This window comes from Lactuca serriola, chromosome 9 (assembly GCF_051521515.1).
Source record: "Lactuca serriola cultivar US96UC23 chromosome 9, Lser_US96UC23_V15, whole genome shotgun sequence".
Classification (NCBI taxonomy): Eukaryota; Viridiplantae; Streptophyta; class Magnoliopsida; order Asterales; family Asteraceae; genus Lactuca; species Lactuca serriola.
In genome coordinates, this window is record NC_136416.1 from 40579037 (window position 1) to 40603877 (window position 24841).

General features: G+C 32.0%; 1 protein-coding gene across 1 annotated transcript; it reads right to left on the minus strand.

Moving 5' to 3' along the window:
* Nucleotides 1-4144: 4144 nt before the first annotated feature.
* LOC145072861 (protein OCTOPUS-like) lies at nucleotides 4145-6382 on the minus strand. Its single transcript, XM_079019340.1, has one exon. It carries the CDS (start codon nucleotides 6203-6205, stop codon nucleotides 4247-4249), a length of 1959 nt encoding a protein of 652 aa, XP_078875466.1. The 5' UTR covers nucleotides 6206-6382; the 3' UTR covers nucleotides 4145-4246.
* Nucleotides 6383-24841: the final 18459 nt, after the last annotated feature.

The window sequence follows — 24841 nt, forward strand, 5'->3', positions numbered from 1 at the left end:
AGATAACACCTCCAACAACCGAATTATATGAGGTGACTTTAAAGGGTTACTGGATTCATATTAGAAAAACTTCGCTTTCAAGAAGACGTGTTTAGTTTCTAGACTTATGATAATATACTTCTAAGCTTGTTCCTTTTATTGTGTATTTTAAAATCAAATAATATTAATTTGGTTGGAGTTAAATTTTATATTTGAAAAAAAATGGGTTTTAATAGGTTAAACCGAAACCTGTTTTTATAGGAATATATATATATATATATATATATATATATATATATATATATATATATATATATATATATATATATATATATATATATATATATATATATATATATATATAAAGATAATCCGAAACTAAACTGGTTATGTCGGATATCGAACTGAAGCCCATTGGGCCATGTTAGGTTTTGTCTCAAGGTCCCAGATCCAACCCTCCAACATACGAGTTCCTAAGCCACTTGTTGGCTGCGACTCTCAGAGCTTAAGCACTTAAGGAGTGGTACTAACTACTAACATATACAATTTCTACTATTACTATAAAGTATCAAGTTAAAAACAGCATTTTACTTTTCTAGAATATGATTTCTCTTCAAAAATATTAGAGGTGACAAAAATTGACGCGACACGAAACCTGACACGAACTCGACGGTTTGGGTAAGACATTTCAACTCTTTTAAATAAACGGGTTGAAACGACACGAAAATTAAACGGGTAAGGTTAGGGTTGAGAATTTCAATACGAAAATGATTCGTTTATTTATATGCAAGTTTTTTGAATTATTTAAATAAACTAGATAGATACAAAACCAAAATAATAAGTAGAATAAAACATTTGAATTGAGTCGTTTTGTAACGTTGAAAGAAAATTAGCCGTCTAAATCAAGACTTTATTTTCAGTTTTTTCGTTCTCTCCCAAACTGCACAGTTCATTTGACCACTATCTCATCCTCATGACCTTGTCTTCCGCCTCTCAGCTCCTACTCTTTCATTTTTGTCATATGTACTTGTTGTGACTTCATTTATTCCGCCTCAAAACTATTAGTTTTTCTTTTCCGTCTACCCAACTTCTACTCTTTCAACATGCTCAATATTTTAACCTCACATGGCACAACATATTTCACGGTATAACCCGACACGAACTCGACACGAAAATAAACGGGTTGACACGACATGACGACAAGTTTATTAAACGGGTCGGGTTAGGGTTAAGCATTTTCAACCCGTTTAGTGTTTCGACACGACACGACACGATTGCCACCTATGAAAAATATACACATCAAATATTCTCCCTAATGATTTTTACCAAAACTTCAAGACGATATAGCACTAAACCATTTCTGGTTTGTCAATGCGTATATCAAGTATTGTTTACACTTTAAAAGCTTATGATGGGTTTTTTTTTGTACATATTGAACAATGTATTGATTAGTTTAAATGTTGCTCATTGACGAGATGGTACACGACATTCTTCGCAAATAACAACTTGATCACACCGAGATCATGTTGATCCAAAAAGATTCAATTCTCAAACTTTATCAATTCCTGTTTATTTTTAGATATGGGTTCATGTAGTATCTTCTAAAACCCAAAATCATGGCCATCAAACTTTTTGATCTTAACATTCTCGTCTTCCGCAATAAATATGGTATCAATTGTTAGACATTCAAACAATAATCATATTAAAATTAAACAATACAAAATCACACTAATAAAGTAATCTTGCTACCTCATTGGGCAAACTAGAGATATTTATTATTGATCTTGAGGGTGAATTTTAGATATAAATAGAGATACATAAAACTATATTTAAACAATGGACGACACTAAAACATTATCACCCTGGTTGGGTCTTTATATTATTGAGCTTCACTATTTTCCATGTGAGATACCTTTGACTATCAACACTCAACATATTTGTCTCTTGATTATGTCGATATGTCCTTTTATACTATTTGTACATTTAAATCTTAAAACATTAAAAGGGATGGAAGCTTTGGGACCTTATCCACATTTTCCATTATAAAGATACAATTCTTTGGCGTCGATATAATCATGGTAGATCCCTAAATAGAAATTAGGTTCTTGGACTTCATGGTTGTTAGGGATAATGAGAATTGGTTGAAGGTTGCATAATCCTGATGTTTGTGGTAGTCTAGGAAGTGTAGAAGTTCTACAAAGAGATATGGGAGTCGTTGGAAGTTGGAACAAGGTTCATTGGGGAGACCATAGATTTAAAGGTAGCAAAAACGACCCAACTCACCAACTCAATTTGAACCCAATCCAAAATTAACAGGTTAGATTAAGATTTTCAACCAATTTAGGTTAAATGGGTCAACCCATTTAATTAAATAGGTTGGGTTGGATAAAAGTGGTCAACACATTTTCAACCCACCAACCCATTTAACTTTAATATATATTTAATTTAATAATTATTTAAATATTACCATGTATTAATATAAGTATTGGTTTATAAAATACAATGTTGTGTTGTTATTTTTTTCAAAAAAAATGCAATCCCAATTCTTATATTTTTTTTCTTTGCGCGGACAACACTAGTCACTCTTCCAAATCACTTCGAAATTAAATATTTTTAATGTTATTTGAACAATTTCTTTGAATTTTGTGAATTAGGATTGTGTTTTTATTATATTTTGAAAGGTTATTTAAAATTGGAACTAATTTAAGTTGTGTAATCTTTAGTTATTTTATTTATTTCTTTATTTTAAATAAGTTAATCTAGGTTTAACCCATTTAATTAATAGGTTGGGTTGGAAATTACATAAACAGATCAACCCGATAACAATCAATTCATCTGAAATATTGGGTTGGGTTGGAATTGGAAATATCCACTCATTTAAATAAAAATGTTGGTTTAGGTTGAATTATTCAACCCAATTAATAAATTGGTTGAACCCGAACCCAACTCAGATCGATTCATTGTCAGCTCTACATAGATTTGAGAAATCCCCAAACATGGTTTATGTAATACTATTGCTTTTCTAATTGAATTTTATGGTGTTATAATTTAATATTATTTTGTTTTTACTACTAATATAACAATAATAGATAAATAAAAATTTGCTCTTAATTCATACATTTAACCATTATATTAATTAAAGTCTTATTGGCTTTTATCTCTTATCCGTTTATAAAACCACACCTATAATTTTGAATTTAAATATTCCATTTTTGAAAAACAAAAGGGTTAAAAATAGTGTTCATGAAAAAAAAAAAAACAATTGCATTCTTCAATCATAAGACAAAAATGGAGTACCAATTACAAAGACAAAGCTTGACAGGGCATAGGGTTTTGAGCCTCTCTTTCTTTAACTTTACCTTTTTCTTTTTCTTTTTCTTTTGTTGGGTTTCATTCCCACTTTTTGACTTTAATCTGATCAGGATCACTAGTATTTTTTGATCATTGAGCTTTTTAGTTTTTACACACACCTACATTTCAAAAAACAAATACAAAATGCTTCTTCTTTATCGAAATTTTACTATCCAATTTTCAGTAGACTGAACTTACAGAGTTTAACTCTAACGTTTCATGTATTCAAATCTAAAATTAATTTCATTATAAATAAACTGTTTAAACTTTAAATGTCAAATAATCTTTATTAGGCCACATTAACGGTGGTATACTAAAATAGTAAATAATTACAGTCAAGTGAGATGGAGCATGAGTTTTGTCTTTGTTCACATATAAAACGGATTTAGAATTTGCTTTCAAATTTTGTTTTCGGATGTAGGTTTCAAAATATAATAAAAAAAGTACTACTTTAAATAATATTTAAATGATTGTTTGTTCATTTATATGTGGAATACTTTACAATCTCCATTTTGCATTGGTGTCCTACATTCCTTATTTATTGAACTCATATTTTATATTTGAAATCCATCCAATACATACATTGAATATAAACTTAAATTTGACATGTGTCTTACATACATATACTCAAATAAAACACACAATTAAGCTATTTATTATTATAACAAAAAATATTTAATACAAATTTTGTAATCTTTGAGCGATAGGCTACCTCAAGGAGAAAAAACAATTAGACGTTTATACAGGTAATCATTGGTTGTATGTCTTATTTAGTGAATGTTATTCATTGAAAGCATGATATATAGAGAACCAATTAACCATCCAATTTTAAGATACATTAACATAAACCATGTGTTTATTATTACACAATGAAATACAACAAAAGACAAGTTTTTTTTTTAATTTTTTTTGGGTTTCAGTAGAGCCCAAGCATACTCCTCGCAATCGAATGCGATCCACTACTCGGTCTACTCTTCCCTGTCGCGATTCCGATTCCGCCCCTCCGACTTCCGCTCAACGGTGCCAAATAGAATCGTAAAAGCCCGTTCTCAATGTGATTCGGTGAATACCTCGCACTCCGATTCCGTTCCAGACCACCATTCCCGTTTCCATTCCCGATTCCAATTCCAAACCCTTGTTCATTTCCAATCATGTTAAAGTTTGATTTCCTCATTGAAGAGCTTCTCCAGCTTACACTGCTATGGCTTCTGAAATCTGTCCTGTTAATTCCGCCATTATTGACTTCATTAATATTATTATTACTATTGACTTCTCTCCTTGGATCTTGCCATGATTCTGAGTAAGATCTTCCTACCCCACTAACAGTACTGCACCTATCTTCATCGTCGTCTTTATTCCGCCGGTGGATGAACCCCCATAACTTCCACCGCCACCTCCGTGGTTTCTTTGTCTCTTTCTTCTCTTCACCAATTGGAATCCGTAGTTCAAATGTTTCAGAAAAGTCGTCGCGCAATGAATTTGAGTTTGAAACTCTTGGAGGCTCGAACTTTGGGATAGTTGCAGGGTTGTAATCGATGGTGGTAGGTGAGACTTTGGCGTTTGAAACCACCGGAGTTAATTTTGGTTCGTCCAGCTCTGCAACGACGGCGGCGGCCATTTTGCGAATGGAGTTTGACCGGTCGAGGCTCTTTCTTCTTTTGGAGGAAGAATCTAAGTAATATTCTCGGGTTTGGATTGACCCGCCGGGGATGTTATCGTCCGCCATTGGAGGGTGTTCGACGGGGATTTGTGTATCACAACGTGGCACGTGGACAACGGGAACGTCTTCCACCATGGGAGGTAGTCGTGGGAAGGTTCTACCGATTAAGTATCCGTCCCATGAAGCCCTAGGTTCGTCGAAAGAGTACCTCGGGTCGTCAAACGAGATTCGACCCGCATCCAGCGAAAACCTCGGGTCTGTGTCGCACGATCTCCGGCCGAATCCGTAATCGGCGATTTCTGATTGAGTTTCACGGTATTGACGCGAAATCGGCTTCTTCGCTGGTAATGCAGACGATAGATTGACGCCATTAACTCCGGCGGCACTCTTCTTCTGCTTCCTCCTCCATTTATGCCATTTTTTGCTCAAAACCGACGCCGCTGACCACAAATTTGACAATGAATGCTTTTTTGATTGTGAATCGAGATCTATGTGATCCTTCATTGGCTTCAACACATCTACCGTAACCTCCTCTTTTTCTTCGATTGCATCCGGTTCTTCGACAATGTTATTTACCAAATCATTCATGCTTCTCACCTCTAGTTCTTCGGTAACCCTAATTTCGTCGCCATTGACCTCATCCTCATCTTCATTGTGGACTTGATCTTCTTCATGCTCTTCTTCTTCGTCTTCTCTGTTGGTTTCGAGAACGATTCCATTGTTGCCAAGATTTTGTTGTGAATACGAGAGTCTGGGCTTGTTGTCGTCATGGATGGAGAAGAGTGACGACAGAGTATTCCGTCCCCTTACGTCGCAGGATTTCCGTTGAGGCTCATAAACACAAGCCAAAATTCCTAGTCCGTCGTTTTTCGAGGCGGAGAAAGACTTCGTGCGTCGGAGCTCCGGGAAAAACGAATTTCTCGATATCTGCGCTCCTGCTGCCGTCGTCTTGTTTTTGTTTGCTTCCGAGGAAGACGGGCCTCTAAAAATGGACTTAATTGCTGCAGCAGCGGTGGATGAGGAGGTGGAGTTACGGCGGGAAGAGGAAGAAGCTGCGGCGGCGTTTGCCGATTGGTCTAGAGTAGTGAGACGCTCGCAGAGACATGATGGACAGAAACCAGTAAAGTTTTCGTCAGGGTGACGGTCGCAGCTGAAGGATGAGCGTGGTGGCTGCAGCGGTAGTGCCTGTGGTGGTTGGTCGGTTGTAGGATTCATGACAGGCGGTGGCGGTGGTGGTGGTGATGGCGTGCTGCAGTGCACACTCTGCTCATGTTAGCAACGGTGAAAGAGTTGTAGTGTTTAATGTGAGAATGAAAGCGTTTACGTTTTCGAGAATTTTTCCCAACGGACAGTGAACTGTGAAGGGATTGAGAGAGACAATTGAATTAATTTATCTTTTATTTGTTATTTTATTTTCATTTTTTTATCGAATAAATAACACTCGCTTTTTCCATTGGATACTTTGCTTCATCACGACCCTCTTGTTTTTAATTAAGTAATTACTTAATTAACTATCTATTTGGTTTATGCATTTCATTAACCAATAATAAAATCTAAAAATATTACTTGCATGTGATAATTTATACTACACTAGTTTATAACCCGTGGGAACCACGGTTATAAAATTAATCAAATTTTTATAGTAAAAACTTAAAATTATTAATAATTTATTTTAAATAAATTATTAATTTAAGAGATATTTTTTATTAGTTATGTGAAATTATAATCATTGGTTCAAATAAATATATAAAAATAATTTTTAATATATATTACATATTTTTTATTTGTGAATTAATGAAAACAATAATTTAAAATTTAAAATTTAAGATTTAAAATAGAATTACATTAATGAGGAGGTCTAATAAATTTAAAATGAAAAACTAATAGATTGACAAATGGCAACACATTAATTAAAATGTCTAATATGATGACACATGGCAAAAGAGCTACTCTTTTATTAGTATAAAGATTTTTATAATACGGGAGTGGGACAATACAACTTTCGATTTATCTTTAATTAATCATGCTATATTATAAAAGGAAACATTTTTTTTTATCACATTCATTTGTAACTCTTATACATCTTTTCTTCGCCACATTCATTTGAAACTCCCATGACTTTTCAATTTTTTTCTAATAATAATTATAAATCGGTTAATAAGGTTAAATAAATATCAAATCTAAAGTGTAATCATATATAAACTAAATTTGAATATTAAAATAATATCTTTATTTCTACTTATAAAGTTATGTTTGTTGACTTTTAACATATTATACTTAATTTATTAGTTTTAATATATTGTTGGATGTAAGTCATTATCATTTTAAAGATACAATTTTGGAAAATTTTATATAAAATATTTAAATTATTAATTTGAATATAACATTACATGGACAACTTAAATAAAAATTTTAGCTTAACTTAAACAACCCAAAGAATATTTTGTAAATAGTTAAAAATGATTAATTGTAGTGTCTTTCTAATAATGATTATAAGTTGGTTAATAAGGTTAAATAAATATCAAACCTAAAATGTAATATTAAATATACTAAATTTCAATTTTAAAATAATATCTTTATTTCTACTTATAAAGTTATGTCTTTAAATTTTAACATATTATACTTATTAGATTTTGAACAGTTTGGACAAAATACATAAATTGTTAATTTAAATATAACATTACAATGTCAACATAAATATAAATTTCAATTCCATTTAAAAAACCAAGAATATTTTGTAAATAGTTAAAAGTGATAAATGCAAAAACTATATTGTAATCTCAATTGAACTAAAATATTTCCTAAAGATATTTTTTATAACCGTTAAAAGTTTTCCAATAAATAGCTTAAAATAGCTTACAATAACAACAGTTAAAAATAACTCTATATAAATGATTATATTGTTACCTTTAAAATCAAAAAACCATGTTTGATGTTTTAAATAATTATAATGATAGAAATTAAAATATTAAGAAAATAAATTTTAGAAAACTAATTAACAATAACAACACCTATAAATAACATTAAACCGCATATTATATTTAATTTTATTCATGTGTAACTTGCGGAAAGAAGTCATTTAAACGTTTGAGATTATGCAGTTATAATAGATGTATATATTATCATATAATTCAAAATAATCAATATATTGTATCAATTTAGTATATGAATTATTATATCAAATTTAACAACATTATTGTTATATTTAAAAAAATCATATATTGTAAAGACTTCAACTATATAGGTATTTTTGCGCAACGCGCGGACATTCGCCTAGTTACCTATAATTATGTGTTGAGTAATTACATGAATTGTTTTCCTCCAAGTGTCAAAAGAAATGATTATTGCTTATTTTAAAAAATTGATTTAAATCGTTACTCGTTTGTTTAAATCATTTATGTTACTATGTTATATTATTATTTACTTTAAATTTACATGTCATATCTTTTACCAGAAATAAAATAACTATATTCCCTCTATTATTTTATTATAATTTAATTTATATTTAAAAATAAAATAAAAAAGTAATTTCAACCCCACTCAAACCTAAAATACTAATTAGGGACGGAAGCATTATTTTATAGGAGGCATGACATGAGAAAAAAATAGTAACGGCATAAGAGTTCAAGTTTTTTTATATGCGTACATGAAAGTCAAATGTTGTGGATGTCACTGTGGGTAGGGGTGGTAAAAAATATCCGCATCCGAACATCCGATCCGAAAAATCCGAAAATCCGATCCGAAAATACCCGAAAAATCGGATATCCAAAAATTTGGATACCCGAAATTCGGATATCCGGTTTTTCGGATTCGGATACGGATATTAAAATGTGAAAATTTTGGAAATTTCGGATATTCGGAATCCGAAATATATAATATAAAAATTTATTAAAAATAGTTTTAATGCATTGGGTTTTTTCATTTGAAATTCAAAAAGACAAATTATTAACATTTTTACTTGGTACGCAAAGTGAGGATAGTATAAATGTTACCTTTTTTATGTTGATTTTAGTAATTTGAGTTTGATGTCTCAAGATCTTCAGGTATCATGAGGTAACTTGCATTTAACCGGACCAAATGAAGTCTTATTATACCTAACAAATGCACATAAACGTTCTTGTTCTTGGAGGGTTTATTTTCTTTATTTAAAACTAATGAAATTCGGATATCCGGTTTAATATCCGAATCCGTATCCGAAATTTCGGATACAGATTCGGATATCAATAATCAACTATCCGAATTTTCGGATATCCGAATTTTCGGATATCCGATTTTGAACACCCCTAACTGTGGGACACTATATAGAACCGCCCTTGATCTTAACTAATACTATTCTCATTCTTTTTTTCTAATAAACTCACAAAAGCATCAGTGACACCACCACTGCCTTCCCACAACCATCGGAACACCATCATCATACCACCACCGTCGACCATCACTTTTTTTCTCTTAGAAACACCGTCTACAATCCTCATTCTTCTCTTTGAGTTTTAGGTCGACTTTGAGAAATACCATCGGATGGACCACAACCTTCATCTTCTTTTTCTTATTCCTCCTTTTTCTTCGTTCTTAGGTTTCTTTAAGGTTTCATGCACCATTTTGTCTTAGATGGAAGATGCAGAGTGGTTAATGGTTCGTCGGAGGTGTTGGTTCACTGCAACTTGCAAATCTCGAAGTGGTGGTTCGTTGGATTAGCAAATCTGGAGATAAAGGTGGTAGTTCTTCAGAGCTCACGAATCTGGAAGCGATCGACGTGCACCGTTTTATCTCAGACGTGAGTTGTTTCGAACCTTCATCGTCTCTGAAACACCTCCATTTTTTCAAATCGTCGTTGCCTGGCTTTTGAACAATAGTTGACGCCTAGTATTTCAAACGCCGCCTGGAGTTTCAAACCACCGCCTAGGGTTTCAGATCGAGCTCCATCATCTATTTAATGTTGATTACAGGTTTGGTTTGGTTTAGCTAGGTTCCGGTATAAACTTTTTGGTTTTATTTAGGTGATGACCGATAGTGATTTAGAAGGTGTTGGCGGTGATAGTGGAGGTATCAGATTTTAGAAACTAGATAGGGAAAAGATATATATATATATATATATATATATATATATATATATATATATAGAGAGAGAGAGAGAGAGGGGGAGATGGAAAGAAGTGGTGGTTTCTCAGTAGTAGACGATGAATGGTGGTTTCCAGTGGCAGTGGATGATGGTTTCTGGTGGCATTGGAAGGTCGTTTTTAGGAAGTTCTTGAAATACAGAGGACAAAACGTGCCCCCTTTTTACGATATAAAAGACGATCAAAGTTAATTTTTGAAAAATAGGGACTAAACATATTTTTTTTGCACCTACATGATAGACAATTCGTATAATTTACTCTTATGTGTTATAGCATTTTTAGTGACTCTTTTTTATAATTAATTTTTTTAATAATGGTATTGGAAAATGTTGTGTTTTAGTATTTTATTTACTATTTATTATATATTGAATGAATAATTTAATTTTATATTTTTAATATTTAAAATTTTTTCTTTATCATGTTTCATTTTCCTTTATTAACTACTTTTAAATAATTGTTATTTTTATTAATTAATTATTAAGTATTTAAAACTATTTTATTTGTGAATTTTAAATTTAATAAGGATTATATAATTTTCTTCTATTTTTTTTATTTTTTAATTAGAACATAATAACTTTATGTATTTTATGTATGTAAAGAAAAAAAATACATCAGAGTCGTATTTATAATTTTGTATGTTTGTTGCATTTTCTGTCTATAAAAGGGTATTCTTTGTGCTTGAAAAAAAACAACGTCCTCTATATTTAATAGTCATTTACATACAATCACATTATCTTATACATTTTTTTTACAAACCTTTCAAATGATGTATTGTAACATATTGATTTACGAATGATAAATGTAATTTTTCTTTTTGAAACAATATATTTTGTATTTTTAATCGTTTAAATATTACTGAATAGTGATACTATTTGTTAAAATATGACGAGTGTCTAAAAATGAGTATTAAATGAGGAGGTTTTGTATAATATTTTAGATATATGTAAATAAATTAGTTAGATTTATACAAAAAAAACTATTGGAAGAGGTTAACTATTAGAGATGTATTTTAATTACAGATTAAAATTAGTGGTATAATAAGGTGACAATACTTTTGAGTTATAAGATAGGTCAATCATTCTATTTGCTCTTCCTCATCTCGCATTAGGGAAGGCAATGAGGGTTGTTGATAATCCTAGTCTAATATCCAGTTATAAAAATTTATCCAAAATGCGGTCTCGTCACGTTAGGTACCCTATTAGAAATACTCATCGGGTTTGCAGCTATACATGTGGGAATCGGGTACCCCAATCATGGTCTCAATAGCTTAAACTTATCCATTGGAATTTTCATTACCTAAACCATATTGCAATCGTGTCCAAAAATAATTTGAAAATTTTAAATGATTTCTAACAACATCAACAAGTTTTAATGTAATGTTAGGTGTATTTTATATACCAATTTTGAACATCTAATTTCTTCTTTTCATTGAATTTTAGTTCTTAATTCTTGCATTACTTGATAATTGGGGACCTTGCATGTCTTGTTCAGAATGTCTGATACTTCACTATTGTTGAATTATTTTGTAATCATTAAGGGTACACGTAGAAAAAGAGCTGTGGAGGTGAGCACAAATCATGGAGTAATGTAACTTTTGAACACAAAGAAGAGAAGATAGACCAGATAAGTTGCGGAGGAAAGCTTAAAGACATAGTCTAAAGTCGTTGTGTTTCATCATGCAAAATGACTACACTTGAAATGCGACCCATTTTAAATTGGCATGGACCATGTTTGACCTTTTATCTCACATTTGGGCAACACACTTTGACCGTGTGTCAAAAAAACACAATCATGTTTTTGAGGTTAGGGTGTGTTCTTTCATTTTGACATTTTTTTGGACCCAACATGCAAAATTTGTAACACTAGATTATCAGGTATCTTTTAGTTTGGTCCAAAAATTTTAAAAGTTTGCACTTTGGTCCTTGTTACGCTAGGTGTAACTTGGAGTACGCATGGCGCACTCTCCTTAAGTTGAACACATGGATCTTTGAGTATGTTGGGCATACCTTAGCGTACGTTTGGCATACTCGCTCAGACCACAAACCCTAATTTTTAGTGTTTGGCCCCTATTTAAGTAACATTATGGACCTTGAGGTTGCCCCCTCATCAACCTCCTTACCCTAAAAAGATCCCCACAAAACCCTAGCCTTTATTTTAGTGTTCTTGAGCCTTTATTGTGATCTTGTGGTGTTTTTGGATACCTTGAAGAAGAAGAAGCTTGGTGGTGAAGCTTTGGTTGAGTTGGAGCTTGAAGATCCAGAATATTCAACATCTTTGCAAGCCTCAGAAGGTATAAAGCTCAAAACTTTATGAATCCTTAGTGTAGATCTTATATGTGGGTAAAATCTTGTGTTCTTTGGTCCCATAAGATGATTATTGTGAGTAAATGCTACTCCAGAGGTTTTGAGTTGTTCTTTTGATGTTTCTAAGGTTCCTTGATAATAAAGTGTGCATCTTGATGGTTGAGGACTAACTACGCAAAAGTTTAAGGTCATTTTATGAAGAAAGAATGCTAGATCTAGGATTTGGACCTCTTGGATCCATGCAAAGGCTTAAAGTTTCCGACTTTATGGATTAAGACCTTATTAAGAAGTAGATCTGAGTTTTGGATGTGAAGGCCATAAGGGATTAAGCCTTATTCATGAGGAAAGGTCACTGACCAGTACGTTTGGTGTACTTTTGAGTACGTTGCGCGTATTGGGTTTGAGCCCTGTTTCCCCATCGTTGTTGGACTTGTACGTTGGGCAAAATCTGGTGGTACGCACAACATACTCACCAGTTAGGCTTTTAAGCCTTGAACTAGTTTGGGTCATTGTTGGGCCAAAAGTCTTTTTGGGTTTAGGTCAATGTTAGGCCTTTAGTCCTTATGGATTTGGGTCTCATCTGGGCCTTGGGCCATTTTGGGTTTGGGTCGTGATTAGTTAGGCCGAATAAGGGAAGGGTAAAACGGTCTTTTACCTTAGGAGTCGGGATTAAGGATTTAGACTTTTAGTTTTAGATTATGGCTTAATTGTTAAAAAGGGTTTTATTATTTGTGGTTTATGTTGGATTAGGTGTCTGAGCCCATAACTATAATTGGTATGTACTTAACCCGATAGTAGCATGGTCCTTTTGGGTTGCCTTCACCGGAGCAATTTGACAGGGTGGATATTTGAGAAAGACGTTATTCGTGATTTATTAATATATTATATGAATAATATATTAATTGAGAAATCATATTAGTTAATTAGTATTGATCAATAATTAATTTGGAATTAATTTAGTGATCAAAAGAGACTGATTAAATTTACAGGGACTGATTAGGTAAATCAGTGATATTTATAGTTTGGGCTAATGATTCATGTTGATTAGGGATGGGCTAATTCTACGTGAGAGTCCATGGAAAGTTAGTCCAAAGGGCCTATCATATGGATAATTGGAATACCTAAAGGCTTAGGTTACATTAGGGTTTATGGATGAAACCCTAAGGATTCCACACTATAAATTGAACCCCTAGCTTGCCAAAACCGGCCACTCTATGAGATAGTGAAACTCTAGCCGATTTTGTGCTCTCTAACCTCTCTCTCATAAGCCTCCTCTTGCTTTTGGTTTTTGTGACACATTAGAGGCATCACATTTGAGGTGCTAAGCTTTTGAAAGGCCAAGAACTACAAGCTGCAAATAAGAGGTATTCTTCTAACTAGTTTTTATGTTGTACATCTCCAGTTGCATGCTAGTTAGGGTGTATGCTTTGGAAAAATGAAATTACATGTATAATTAGAGAAAACTTAGATCCAAAGAATCTAGTGTTGTATGTGCACCATAGGAGTGTTATAGTACTTAAAACCCAACAGTTTAGTGTGAGGACGTTCCGATTTAGCAACACGAGTGTTATTTGTTTATAAAAGGATCAAGGTGAGTCTCTTCATTGTACTTGTGGGTCGAAGACACCAATACCGACCTACTGGATTATGTGTGTAGGATGATAGTTGTCTTTGTGACACTTACTGCTATGTTTGTACGTGCTTGATGTCTTTGTAACTCTTACTGATATAATTGTATTCTTAGTTGTACGGGGTGAAATAGACTCGATACCGGTTAAAATAGACTGAAGGGGTGAAATAGACCTAGTAGCGGTTGAAAGAGACTGAATGGGGTGAAATAGACCCAATACCAGTTGAAAGAGATCGAAGGGGGTGAAATAGACCCCAGTATCGGTTAAAAGAGACCAAATGGGGGTGAAATAGACCCAATTAAGTTTTGAGTGTTATTTATGTATGGTATGGGGTATTTTGATGAAACTCACTAATCTTTTTGCTTACAGTTTTATGTTTATGGTTTCACATACTTTCAGTTCGAAAGGAAAGGGCTCGGCATGATCGCACCGTATCCACCCATGTTTTCCTCACTTTTATGATTTTGGGAATTGTACTCTGATGACTATTTTACTATGACATACTTTTGGATGTTTTGACATGAATATTGTTGGTTTGGGTTAAGTTAAAAATGATTTTTTTACCTATGATTTTTGGGATGTTACAAGTTGGTATCAGAGCCTTGGTTTGTGGGATTTGGGCACACTTTTGGGTGTGTCTGAACTCAAACTGAGGAATTAATAATCCTTTTGGAAGAAAAAGAGTTTCTAAATAAGATTTTATAAAGAAAAGGGGTGAGATTCATGCAATTAGCCGAACTCAAGTAAGTATTCCCATACATGTTATTCAATATATGAATATGGGTATAGCATGCTAGACTAGGGCTAAGGATCTACTCATAATTGCATAGTAGGATGCTAGGCGAGATGCCTTTATATGTCGGTTGTATGAACCCTTAGAACTGCATGCTAGTATGGATTTCAGATGATTAGATAGAGTGGCTTGGTTAGTCAGTGTTCTGGTTTAGAACTCAATGCTCGAATGTTGCTTGCTTTGTGCTTATATGGACTCCACTAGTGCTGGCTAATTATTAAGCGAATACTTTAAATTACATGTTCTGGGGATTAGATAAATCTCTAAGGTTAGTTTCAACTCTATTGCGTAAATCTTGTTTAACTCCAACAGTTGTAGAGTGGGACCTAGCAGACAAAAATTATCTGGTATTGGTAACATGTAATGGGCGAAAGAAGAGGATGTGTAGCTCCTAAGGTGAAAAGAGATGGACCTGTAAGAATATGTAGATGTATGTGTTATGTAACAGCTTACTTGTGAGTAACTGTTAAAGGAAGAATAAACATTGAACCTTATGTGTAATAAGGGGCATTTAAAAAGAGAGTAAGAAGTAGCATAGATAAGTGGGAATATAGCGGACTCGCAAGAAGAGTCTAAGGTTGGGTGTAAAATCCTAGTAGAGAATAAAAAGACCAGGTGTTATCTGGAGATGAGAAATTGGAAACCATGGGAGTATGTGACTTCCCAATGTAAGAAAAGAGTAAGTATGTGAAAATACATATCTTAGATGTATCAAGTATAGAGTAAGTAAGAAGGAGATAGAAAGTCACAACAGCTGGCTTGCTAACAGCTGAGGACTAAGGAAGATGGACACCCAAGAAAATTTTCATGACTGAAAATTTGGGTTAAGAGCAAAGAGATAGAGTAGTTGAGAATCAGGTGATGAAATGGTAACATTAAAACGGGATAAGTATGATGTGTATACAGTGTGGGGGTGCTACAAACACATAGTACTTATTGTGGTTCAATGGATCCATTGAGTTGGTTGAGGATTAAGTGGGTTAGAAGAGAATAATGATGGCATGGTAAAATGAGAAAGTGTTTACCATATAAGAAATTAGAATTATGAACCATGAAGTGAAATGGTGAAATTGAATCTAGATAAGTATAATATACATGCAACGTATGGGCGCTGCAGGAACATGGTGCTTATTGTGATTCAATGGAATCATTGAGCTGCTTGGGGATCAAGTGAAGAATAAGAAATGAGATAGAGTACTTGTGAATCGGGAATGTAACAGATAGATTGAATCTATGTAAGAATAGTGTGCATGCAAAAGTATGGTTTATGTATACAAATTGTATTTATTGTGGTTCAATTGAACCATTAAGATACTTAAGGATCGAGTGGTGGGAAAGGAAAAGTTTAACATGAAAGTAGAGGTAAATATGTGAAAGTGAGTGCACGGGAACTAATATATTAATGAGAGAAGAGTTTTACTTTGATACAACGAGTTTAGAATAAAAGTGAAGTGAGTAGATGCAATACTTAACTAAGAGTTTAGAAAAAGAGTTAGAAAAGTGGTGGGTAGCCACCTATAATAGAGTTAAAATGGCACAATGGAGGAACATGGAGAATGACAACTTACCTAAAAGTAGATGGTTAAGAGGTGTGTTAGTACACTTATGAGAAAAAGAATGAAAGATGGTAGGTTTATGCACATAGTTGTGAAAAATGGGACACAAAGATGAAATATGGAGTTAAGTATGCAATGTGATTTCATAAGAATAGATAGAGTGATATATGTCCCTTAAAAACCATTTAGAGTAAAGAGATGAAGAGGAATTGGCCATTGCATTAAAAATGCAAAGAATTAGAAAGTGGAATGTTATTTTGGTTATGAGGTTAAATAAGAGAATAACCTTAGAAATGGGTCATTAAGTGAGAGAATGACAAATATACTAAGAAAAGATTTTGAGGACGAAATCTATTTAAGGGGGTTGATTGTAAAAACCTGAAATCTAGAGAAAGTTGACTTTTAGTCAAATATTAACCAAAAGGGTAAAATGGTCAACTATGAGAAAGAGATGAGATTATGAAGTTGTGACTTCATGAAAATGGCCAATAAGAGTTTAAGTCACTCAGAGGAGATTAGATGACTAAGATCAAGAGAAATAATGCATTAGAAAATGCATTTTTGGTCAAAATGGTAAAATGATATATTTATGCTTTTTGAGCCAACTTTGCGACTTAATAGATTAAGATCCATATTAAGTCAGTGAGAAATGACTTAACCGAATTGTAGATTAGTTCCCATTGTTGCGTCGATATAAAGATCATAAAAATGGGTAAGAAACGAAGAAGATATGTGCATTCGAATTTGGGATAAAAATTTCTTAGCTGGAATGGAATCAGCCAAGAGGTTGCTGTCAAGAATCTATTTCGACGCGGTGGATAGATCACCACAGCATGGCGGGACTTTTTTGTATGAAAGAATGGCAATATAATTTTACCCGCGATGGCGATGTATGGGTACCATGGCACAATAATCAAAATAGGATGCTAGTGGAGGAAAAGCACCACGGCGTGGTAAGCAGATCACCACGACGTGACAAGCAAATGACAACCATTCACCGATGTCAATTGACCACCGCGGTGCGGTAAACAGATGACTGAGGCATGGTTACACATCAGAGTAAAGGTTGTTAAGCTCTTCATTCTTTTCATTTTAAATCCCAAGCCCATAGGAGTGGAGCTCTAATGATTTTGAGGACAGAAGTCGATCAAGAGGCTATCAAGGGTGTTTATGGGTTGGATTGAAGGTGGAATGCTCAAGAGGTAATCATCTTCACCATTTTTAAGCTAGTAGTGCTTTAATGGTGTTTTCATGAAATTGTTTAGATTGGTTGAAATGATCAACCTATAGCTTGATTATGATGCAAATAGGAGTGTTTAGAAGCTTTAATCAAGCTTAGAAAATGATTCCCATGGTGGAATCAATACAATAAGAGTTAGGGTTTGAAACCATAACTTGTGATTATGTGTAATTGATATATTAGATGTTATATTATAATGAATTAGGTATTATGGGGTGCTTAATATATTAATTGGTTGAGATTAAGATGTAGATAATGAAAAGATAGAGTTTTGATCCACTAAGTGGTTATTTTGACATTAAGAGTCAATAAGCTCTTAACAGACTAAAACAAGTATTAAGATGTTTGTATGTGTGTATGAATAGGCCTAAGAGACAAAAAAATATGGACCCAAAATGCATCAATGGAAGAGTAGGGGAAAATGGGCAATTAATCTTCACTAACTGATAAGGTAAGTTATTACTCTCACTTTTCTCTTTAGATTATGTATTATATATATATATATATATATATATATATATATATATATATATATATATATATAGAACTTGATTCAAGTATTCTAACTAATTATTGTGCGGATATCATATGCTATGAGAATTACTAAGCGAATAAGTTGTTTAGCAATGCGAATACGTTCAACCTTACAAAAATATCGTCATTTTCATGCATTCTCGCTAATTATTATTTATTTTTGTTCTCACACATCGTTTTTCACTCATTTTCATTCTGACAGAATACGACCCAATAAACATTCTGACAGAAATGAGAATAATAATAATAATTGTATAATAACCTTATAGACGATTTCATTAGTGAGAATGTGTGTTAATGAAAATAGTTATGTAAGATTGAACGTATTTGCATTATTAAACAACTTATTCTCTTAGTAATTGTCATAGCATACGATATCCGTACAATAATTAGTTAGAATAGAATAACCTAAACCTATATATATATATATATAGAGAGAGAGAGAGAGATCCATATGTTTTTGACAACTTTTATGTGCTTATGAGGACCAATGAGAATTCAAAAAATAATAAATAATTAAACAATTCATTTAAATGTATAATAGTAATCTATGCACCTTTTTATATGGAAAATCCTAAGATATTGGACAAGTTCTCCTTAAAACCCATCATTCTACATCTTAAAACCCCTACTGCACCATTACCGATCACGATTCTCCTCCTTTTCACATTTTTTTTTCTGATTTCCACCATTGTCCTCTTATTTACATACGAAGATCTCCACCCAACAACAACCACAAGCACCGACGACTTCACTCTTCCACCGTCGGTTGTTGCCCACCCTATCAAACGACACCCAAATCCATGCGGCCCTCTTCTTCCACACACCGGTCGTTGGCTTGTTGCCAGATTTTCCATTCACTTGACAACGATTAATTATTCAACCTGACATCTATCTCTTTCAATCGGCACTCATATTGATCCACTGTATTTTTTGATTGAGTTGAATAATCTTAGATTCACGTTTCTAAAATTTTACTAGGAAAGAGTTTTTTTATTTTTGAAAATTTTTTCTTTTTCAAATCAATTGATTATTAGAGTATATAAGATTTTTTGTGGGTTAACATGTTTGATAATAATGTTCTAGATACATGCGAAGCTCATTACCATTGGAATTTCAATTGGAATTTATGATGGTTACATTCAATCTGAATTTTTCAGTTTTAAAATGATTGAAATTTATCAATTGATTTTACGGCAAGTATGTAATGTTCTCAATATTAAATTTTGAAATTGATCATTTTCATGTGATCTATTTATTTGTTTTTGACAATGTTTTATTGTTTTTTGCGTTAACTTTCAATCAAAGTTTTTATTGTTTTGCATCATACATGTTAGAAGTTTTAATTGTTTTCCCTTAAATTTTTTTTTATTTCTTTGCATTATACATGTTACAGACTATAAATTAGGTGATGTATATTTGTTCAAATTAAATTATCTTTGTTTCTTTATAATTGAGCTTTGATTATTTGTTATTTATATATGTTGCATGACGGGTGTTTGCGAAAATGTCTGAAAAAGAATTTAATGTTCAAATTCTTGAAGAATCCCAAAGAGAGATTTAACTTGGTTAATGGTGCTACTTGACTGTACAATGTGGTATGCATTCTGTCAGAATTTAAAAAGGTAATTTCGACTCTATCGACATCATTTTATTCATTTCATCTAATTACATAAAGTCGTATTTACGGCTATATTAATCACAAGTAATCACAACATATTATAGACTTTATTTGAAGAACCATGTATGTAGGAAGTTTGATTTTTTTTTGTCAAATTTGGATGCTTTTTTCAACCATTTTTTTTATATATATGCACCTTACAACATTCTGTCAAAATGGAATCTCGAATTCAATTTTTTTCAGAATAGACTCTCGAATTCCAAGTCAACTTAAGTAGTAAATTAAAAATATTTCATGCAAACACCTGTTCATTTTGTCAGATATGCAAAAATAGTTATGGTAGAAATTCTACTTTAGACTTTAAGTAGTGAATTAAAAATATTTATATTCTCAAAAAAATAGATATGCAAACGTCTGTTCATTATATGAGAATATAATATTACATAAAACATGTGTTGGTAGTAATTCTAACAAAATACATTTATGCATGCTTTAGAATGATTATACATATAGAAGAAAAGACTATGATTTAAGTGCATTCTGTAATGTATTATGCCATAATTTATTTGTATAAATGCATTCTATTAGAATGTCTTTGAGAATGTTTGTTAACAACAATTATATTTGATTAACTGGTAATACTAATGAGTAATGCATCTTATTCTTTTAGAATGGCATGGAGAAGGAATTAAATATTGATCATATAAGAGAAAGATTTGGAATCGAGTTCAACAACAAGTATATTTGCAAAGAATTACATGTTTACGATAATACATCACATTTTCGTAAGAATAGTTGGAATCAAGTGGATTATCTGGACCACTGAAAAAGATCAAATGTATTTGTTCAATAATTGTATATTCAAGAATGCTATTTTTTAAGAGTTTTATTATTTTTTATGATATTTTGTTAGAATATGTATAACTATATTAAAATGTACAAGGCTATTAGTATGTAAGAATATGTATAGATTTGTATTTATTTTCGGATGTATATTAAGAATAAAATCATAGACCGTCATTCCAACTTGGATGTATATGAATAATGTGCAGAATTCTTAAATCAGGTTAATATAGTTTATGGTTAGAATTCTGACATTCTAACAGAATAAAATCGAATTTTTAAATTTGAATTAATTTAAAATATTCAAAAATTTAAAAATAAGGAAATTAATTATCCCTTAAAATCCAAAAATTTCCTTTTTTATTAAAGGTTAATTGACCAAAATGCCCTTATGCTAAAATTTATGTGATTATATGGTACATGTTACCCTATTGTGATATCATAGAACCCCAAATCATTACCATTGATTATATTCTATCCATTGGTCCATATTTGTGCTTACAAGTACACAATAGATGTTAGGTACATTTGAACCTAACCCTATATATATATATATATATATATATATATATATATATATATATATATGGCTAGGTTATAATGTGGATGGACAACTATTGTCTGGACGTGTGGATAATGTTATTTTATGAAAATTACTAAGAGATATGTTATTTAGTAATGTGAATACGTTCAATCTCACAGAAGTATTGTTATTTTAATGGATTCTAACCAATTCTAATTCATTTTTGTTCTCATTCATCGTTTTTAATTTATTTTAATTCTTACAGAATACGACTCAATAAATATCCTGATAATATTCTGACAGAATGATAATAATTAAAAAAAATGTATAATAACCTTATAGACGATTTAATTAGCGAAAATGCTTAATAATTAAAATAATTATATAAGATTGAACGTCTTCATATTATCAAACACCATATTTTCTTTGTAATTATCACAAAATAGCATTATCCACACGTCCACACAATAGATGTCAATCCACATTTGAACCTAGCTCTCTCTCTCTCTCTATCTCTCTCTCTATATATATATATATATATCTCTCTCTCTCTCTCTATATATATATATATATATACATGTTGGATGTTGGGGCACTAAGTGAATATCCCCGAGTAATGAGATAAAGATAGATGGTGGATATACGTTTAAAAGCATGTACCAGAGCATGTAAGTATACCTAGAGTATGTTAAGTAGATGAGAATGGGTACTTGTTAATACCCAAGAGATAGTGGAAAGTGACAAAAATTATTATATTTAGTATAATCATAAGAGTATGTATGTATGTCTAGACATTGATGACGTTGTGTAGAATACATATATGTTACTAGACATAGATATAGATTAAGTATTTAACAAGTTAAGTACTAGATGAGTATTAGAAGATCTCTTGACGAGATAAAGAGGTAGATTTTCCATGGGAAAATTGTTATGTGATGAGTCACATAGCATAAATAGAGATGTAAATAAATATGGTTCCTTCGGGGACAAGATATAGAGGTTCCTTCGGCGACAAGTGATAGAGATTCCTTTGGGGACAAATAGTATGATTCCTTCGGGAATAAGATTATGTCCCTGCAGGGAAAGAAATGATGATCCCTTTTTTAGGATATAGATATATGATGATCCTCTTATGGATGTAGATAGATGGTTCCTGTGGGAATCCAGATTGTGTATGGTTAGAGAACACAAAGAAAGGTACCTTGAGAGGTAAAAGATAAGAGTGTTCTTTGTATGAACTTAGATATAATCCAAGAGGGATTAAGATTAAGGAATCCATGAGAGATTCAAGAGAAGAAGAAAGATTAAGGATCCACGAGGGATCACAAGAGAGATAGGAGTAAGATCAGATAAGTGTACTCGACAATGTTAGTGGGACGTTGTTTCCCTTAGAAGATAGGTGATATTATAGTATGAGATGTGACCGTTGGGTATAGATGGGAAAAGAGTTATGAGGAATTAGAGAAAAGATGTAACAGAAATATATGGAGAAGAGAAGAGAACAAAACAGAGAAGAGATAGATCAGAGAAGAGAAGAAACATAGTATAGAAGAGACGAAGTTAGAAACAGAGATAAAGTATATACATAGTATGGGATGAGCCTGAGAAGAGGCTAATAAAGAGTAGGAGAAAGTTAAGAGAAGATTTTGAGAAACATAGTAGATAACAAAGGAAGAGGTTGATAAAATGAAAAAGTTCATAGAGGAAATATAGAAAAGTTATATGAAGGAAGAAAGAATAATTGTGAATGTTATTAGAGAAAGATATTAGATTGCAAAGCAAGAGAAATACAAGAATAGAAAGAATGGGTACATTAAAAAGCTTAGAAGTAATAACTCCATAGATATGCTTGTCTGATGCAATAGAGATTTTATGTTTTGCAGGTTCAGCTAACAGCAACCGTGGTGACAGAAGAGAGGACAGGAGCACAAGGTCAAGACTTAGATAGTAGGACGATATTAATGTATTTATTTGTTGTTCCAATTTTTATGTAAGAGTTTATTGTAAACCCTTGATTTTTCCTGAGAAGTAAGTGTTTTTAATTTTAGTAGATTTCCGCAACTATAAGAAAACTCTAATATTTCCCTTAGATTAAATGTATGAAAATCTAAGTCGTTAAAGTCAAGGTATCACTATTATACCCATATAATGGTTGATTATGTCTTTAACGATGGAATGTAGGGATTGGAAAACCTACTTTTTTTGAAAAGTTGTACAATGCCTTAAATGTGTTTATTCTAGTCTCTAAACGTGTTAATGGATTCAAATATATGGAATCTAGGGTAATTAGTGGATTCATTAGTTCATGGGTTGATTCTAGTTGTGATTACATGGTTTATATTGAAGTTTATAAGTAGAGTGGGTGATTCCACATGTAAGTCACCATCGGAATAGATTGCAAAGGTTTGGAATCTAAAATAAACTTCAAAATATTTATTAAACTTACAAATGAATAAGATAATATGAATCTACAAATGATTCGAAAGATTAAAGAGCATTCCATGAGTTTTAATCAACTCACAACTTCTATATATGGATTTAAAACCTTTTAATTCCATAGGTTCACTTGGAATCACAAATGAAAGAATGAAAGCATGACTTAGTGATTAATTATAATTGTTATGATGTTTGAATTAAGGTTTGGTATATCAATATTGACCATTATATCATAATATAGAATTCTAGTAACACTTTGAAGTCATTGATGACTTAAGACATAAGTATGGGACTAATGTCTTAATGTATACCATTCAATGCATGACATAAGTCATGAATGAATTAAGAGTCATTTGAGTATGGATAAAAGTGATTAGAACTTATTATATGTATAAGTGACTACTAGTAAATTTTGGGATTGAATAAAGTGAGGTTGAGTGGCATAAAAATAGAAATTGCAAGTACAAGAGTCCTAAGATGTTGATAAAGAGTCCCAGGATATTGAGCTTCCAAAACTACCTAATCTATAAGGGCGACCTATATTAAAGATAGAGTCATAGGTTGAGAGAAAGATAAAATCCACAATATTCTTAGCTCATGCCCCTTGAATCTATGTGGGATGCTGATTAGAATCCTATGACGCTATATAGGACGTTCATGATTTTTCTGCATTTCTCCTGTAGTACTTCTTGAATGGTAGGAAATGATAGGATTAAGATATATATGGATATTAGAGATTTTTGGTATGATTCTAAGTGATAATAAACAATATAATTTTTTTTTATTATATCTGATTATTAAGTGTATATTCAACTACTTGAAGTGAAGTCACGTTTTCTCAATCACTAAAGTGAGTAACTACCAAAATACATGTTTCTACTATGACTAATGAAGTTTTTGATGAATTAAATTAAGAATATAATGATCACATATCTTACTTAAATACAATATGTAGAACTATGTGCATTCACAAAATGATATTTTCAAAGTATTTGATTATGACTAAATGAATATGATTCTTGATAGATGATTTTTCTCATTAATTTGTACATTCACTTAATTTGGGGAAATACTTTAGTTGTCCAATCAAATACATGGAAAACAATAATGCATATGACAAATGAATAACAACTAATGACTAGTGATTAAATCCTAAACAAGGCTTATTTGCATACAATGGCTAGCTACTTTTGTATAGATCTTATGTAGCGACACATTATATTAGCTGTGACAATTCACTTGTATGATGTCAAG

Coding starts and splice junctions, on each gene's coding strand:
- LOC145072861 (XM_079019340.1), bottom strand. CDS start 6,205: ATGAATCCTACAACCGACCAACCACCACAGGCACTACCGCTGCAGCCA.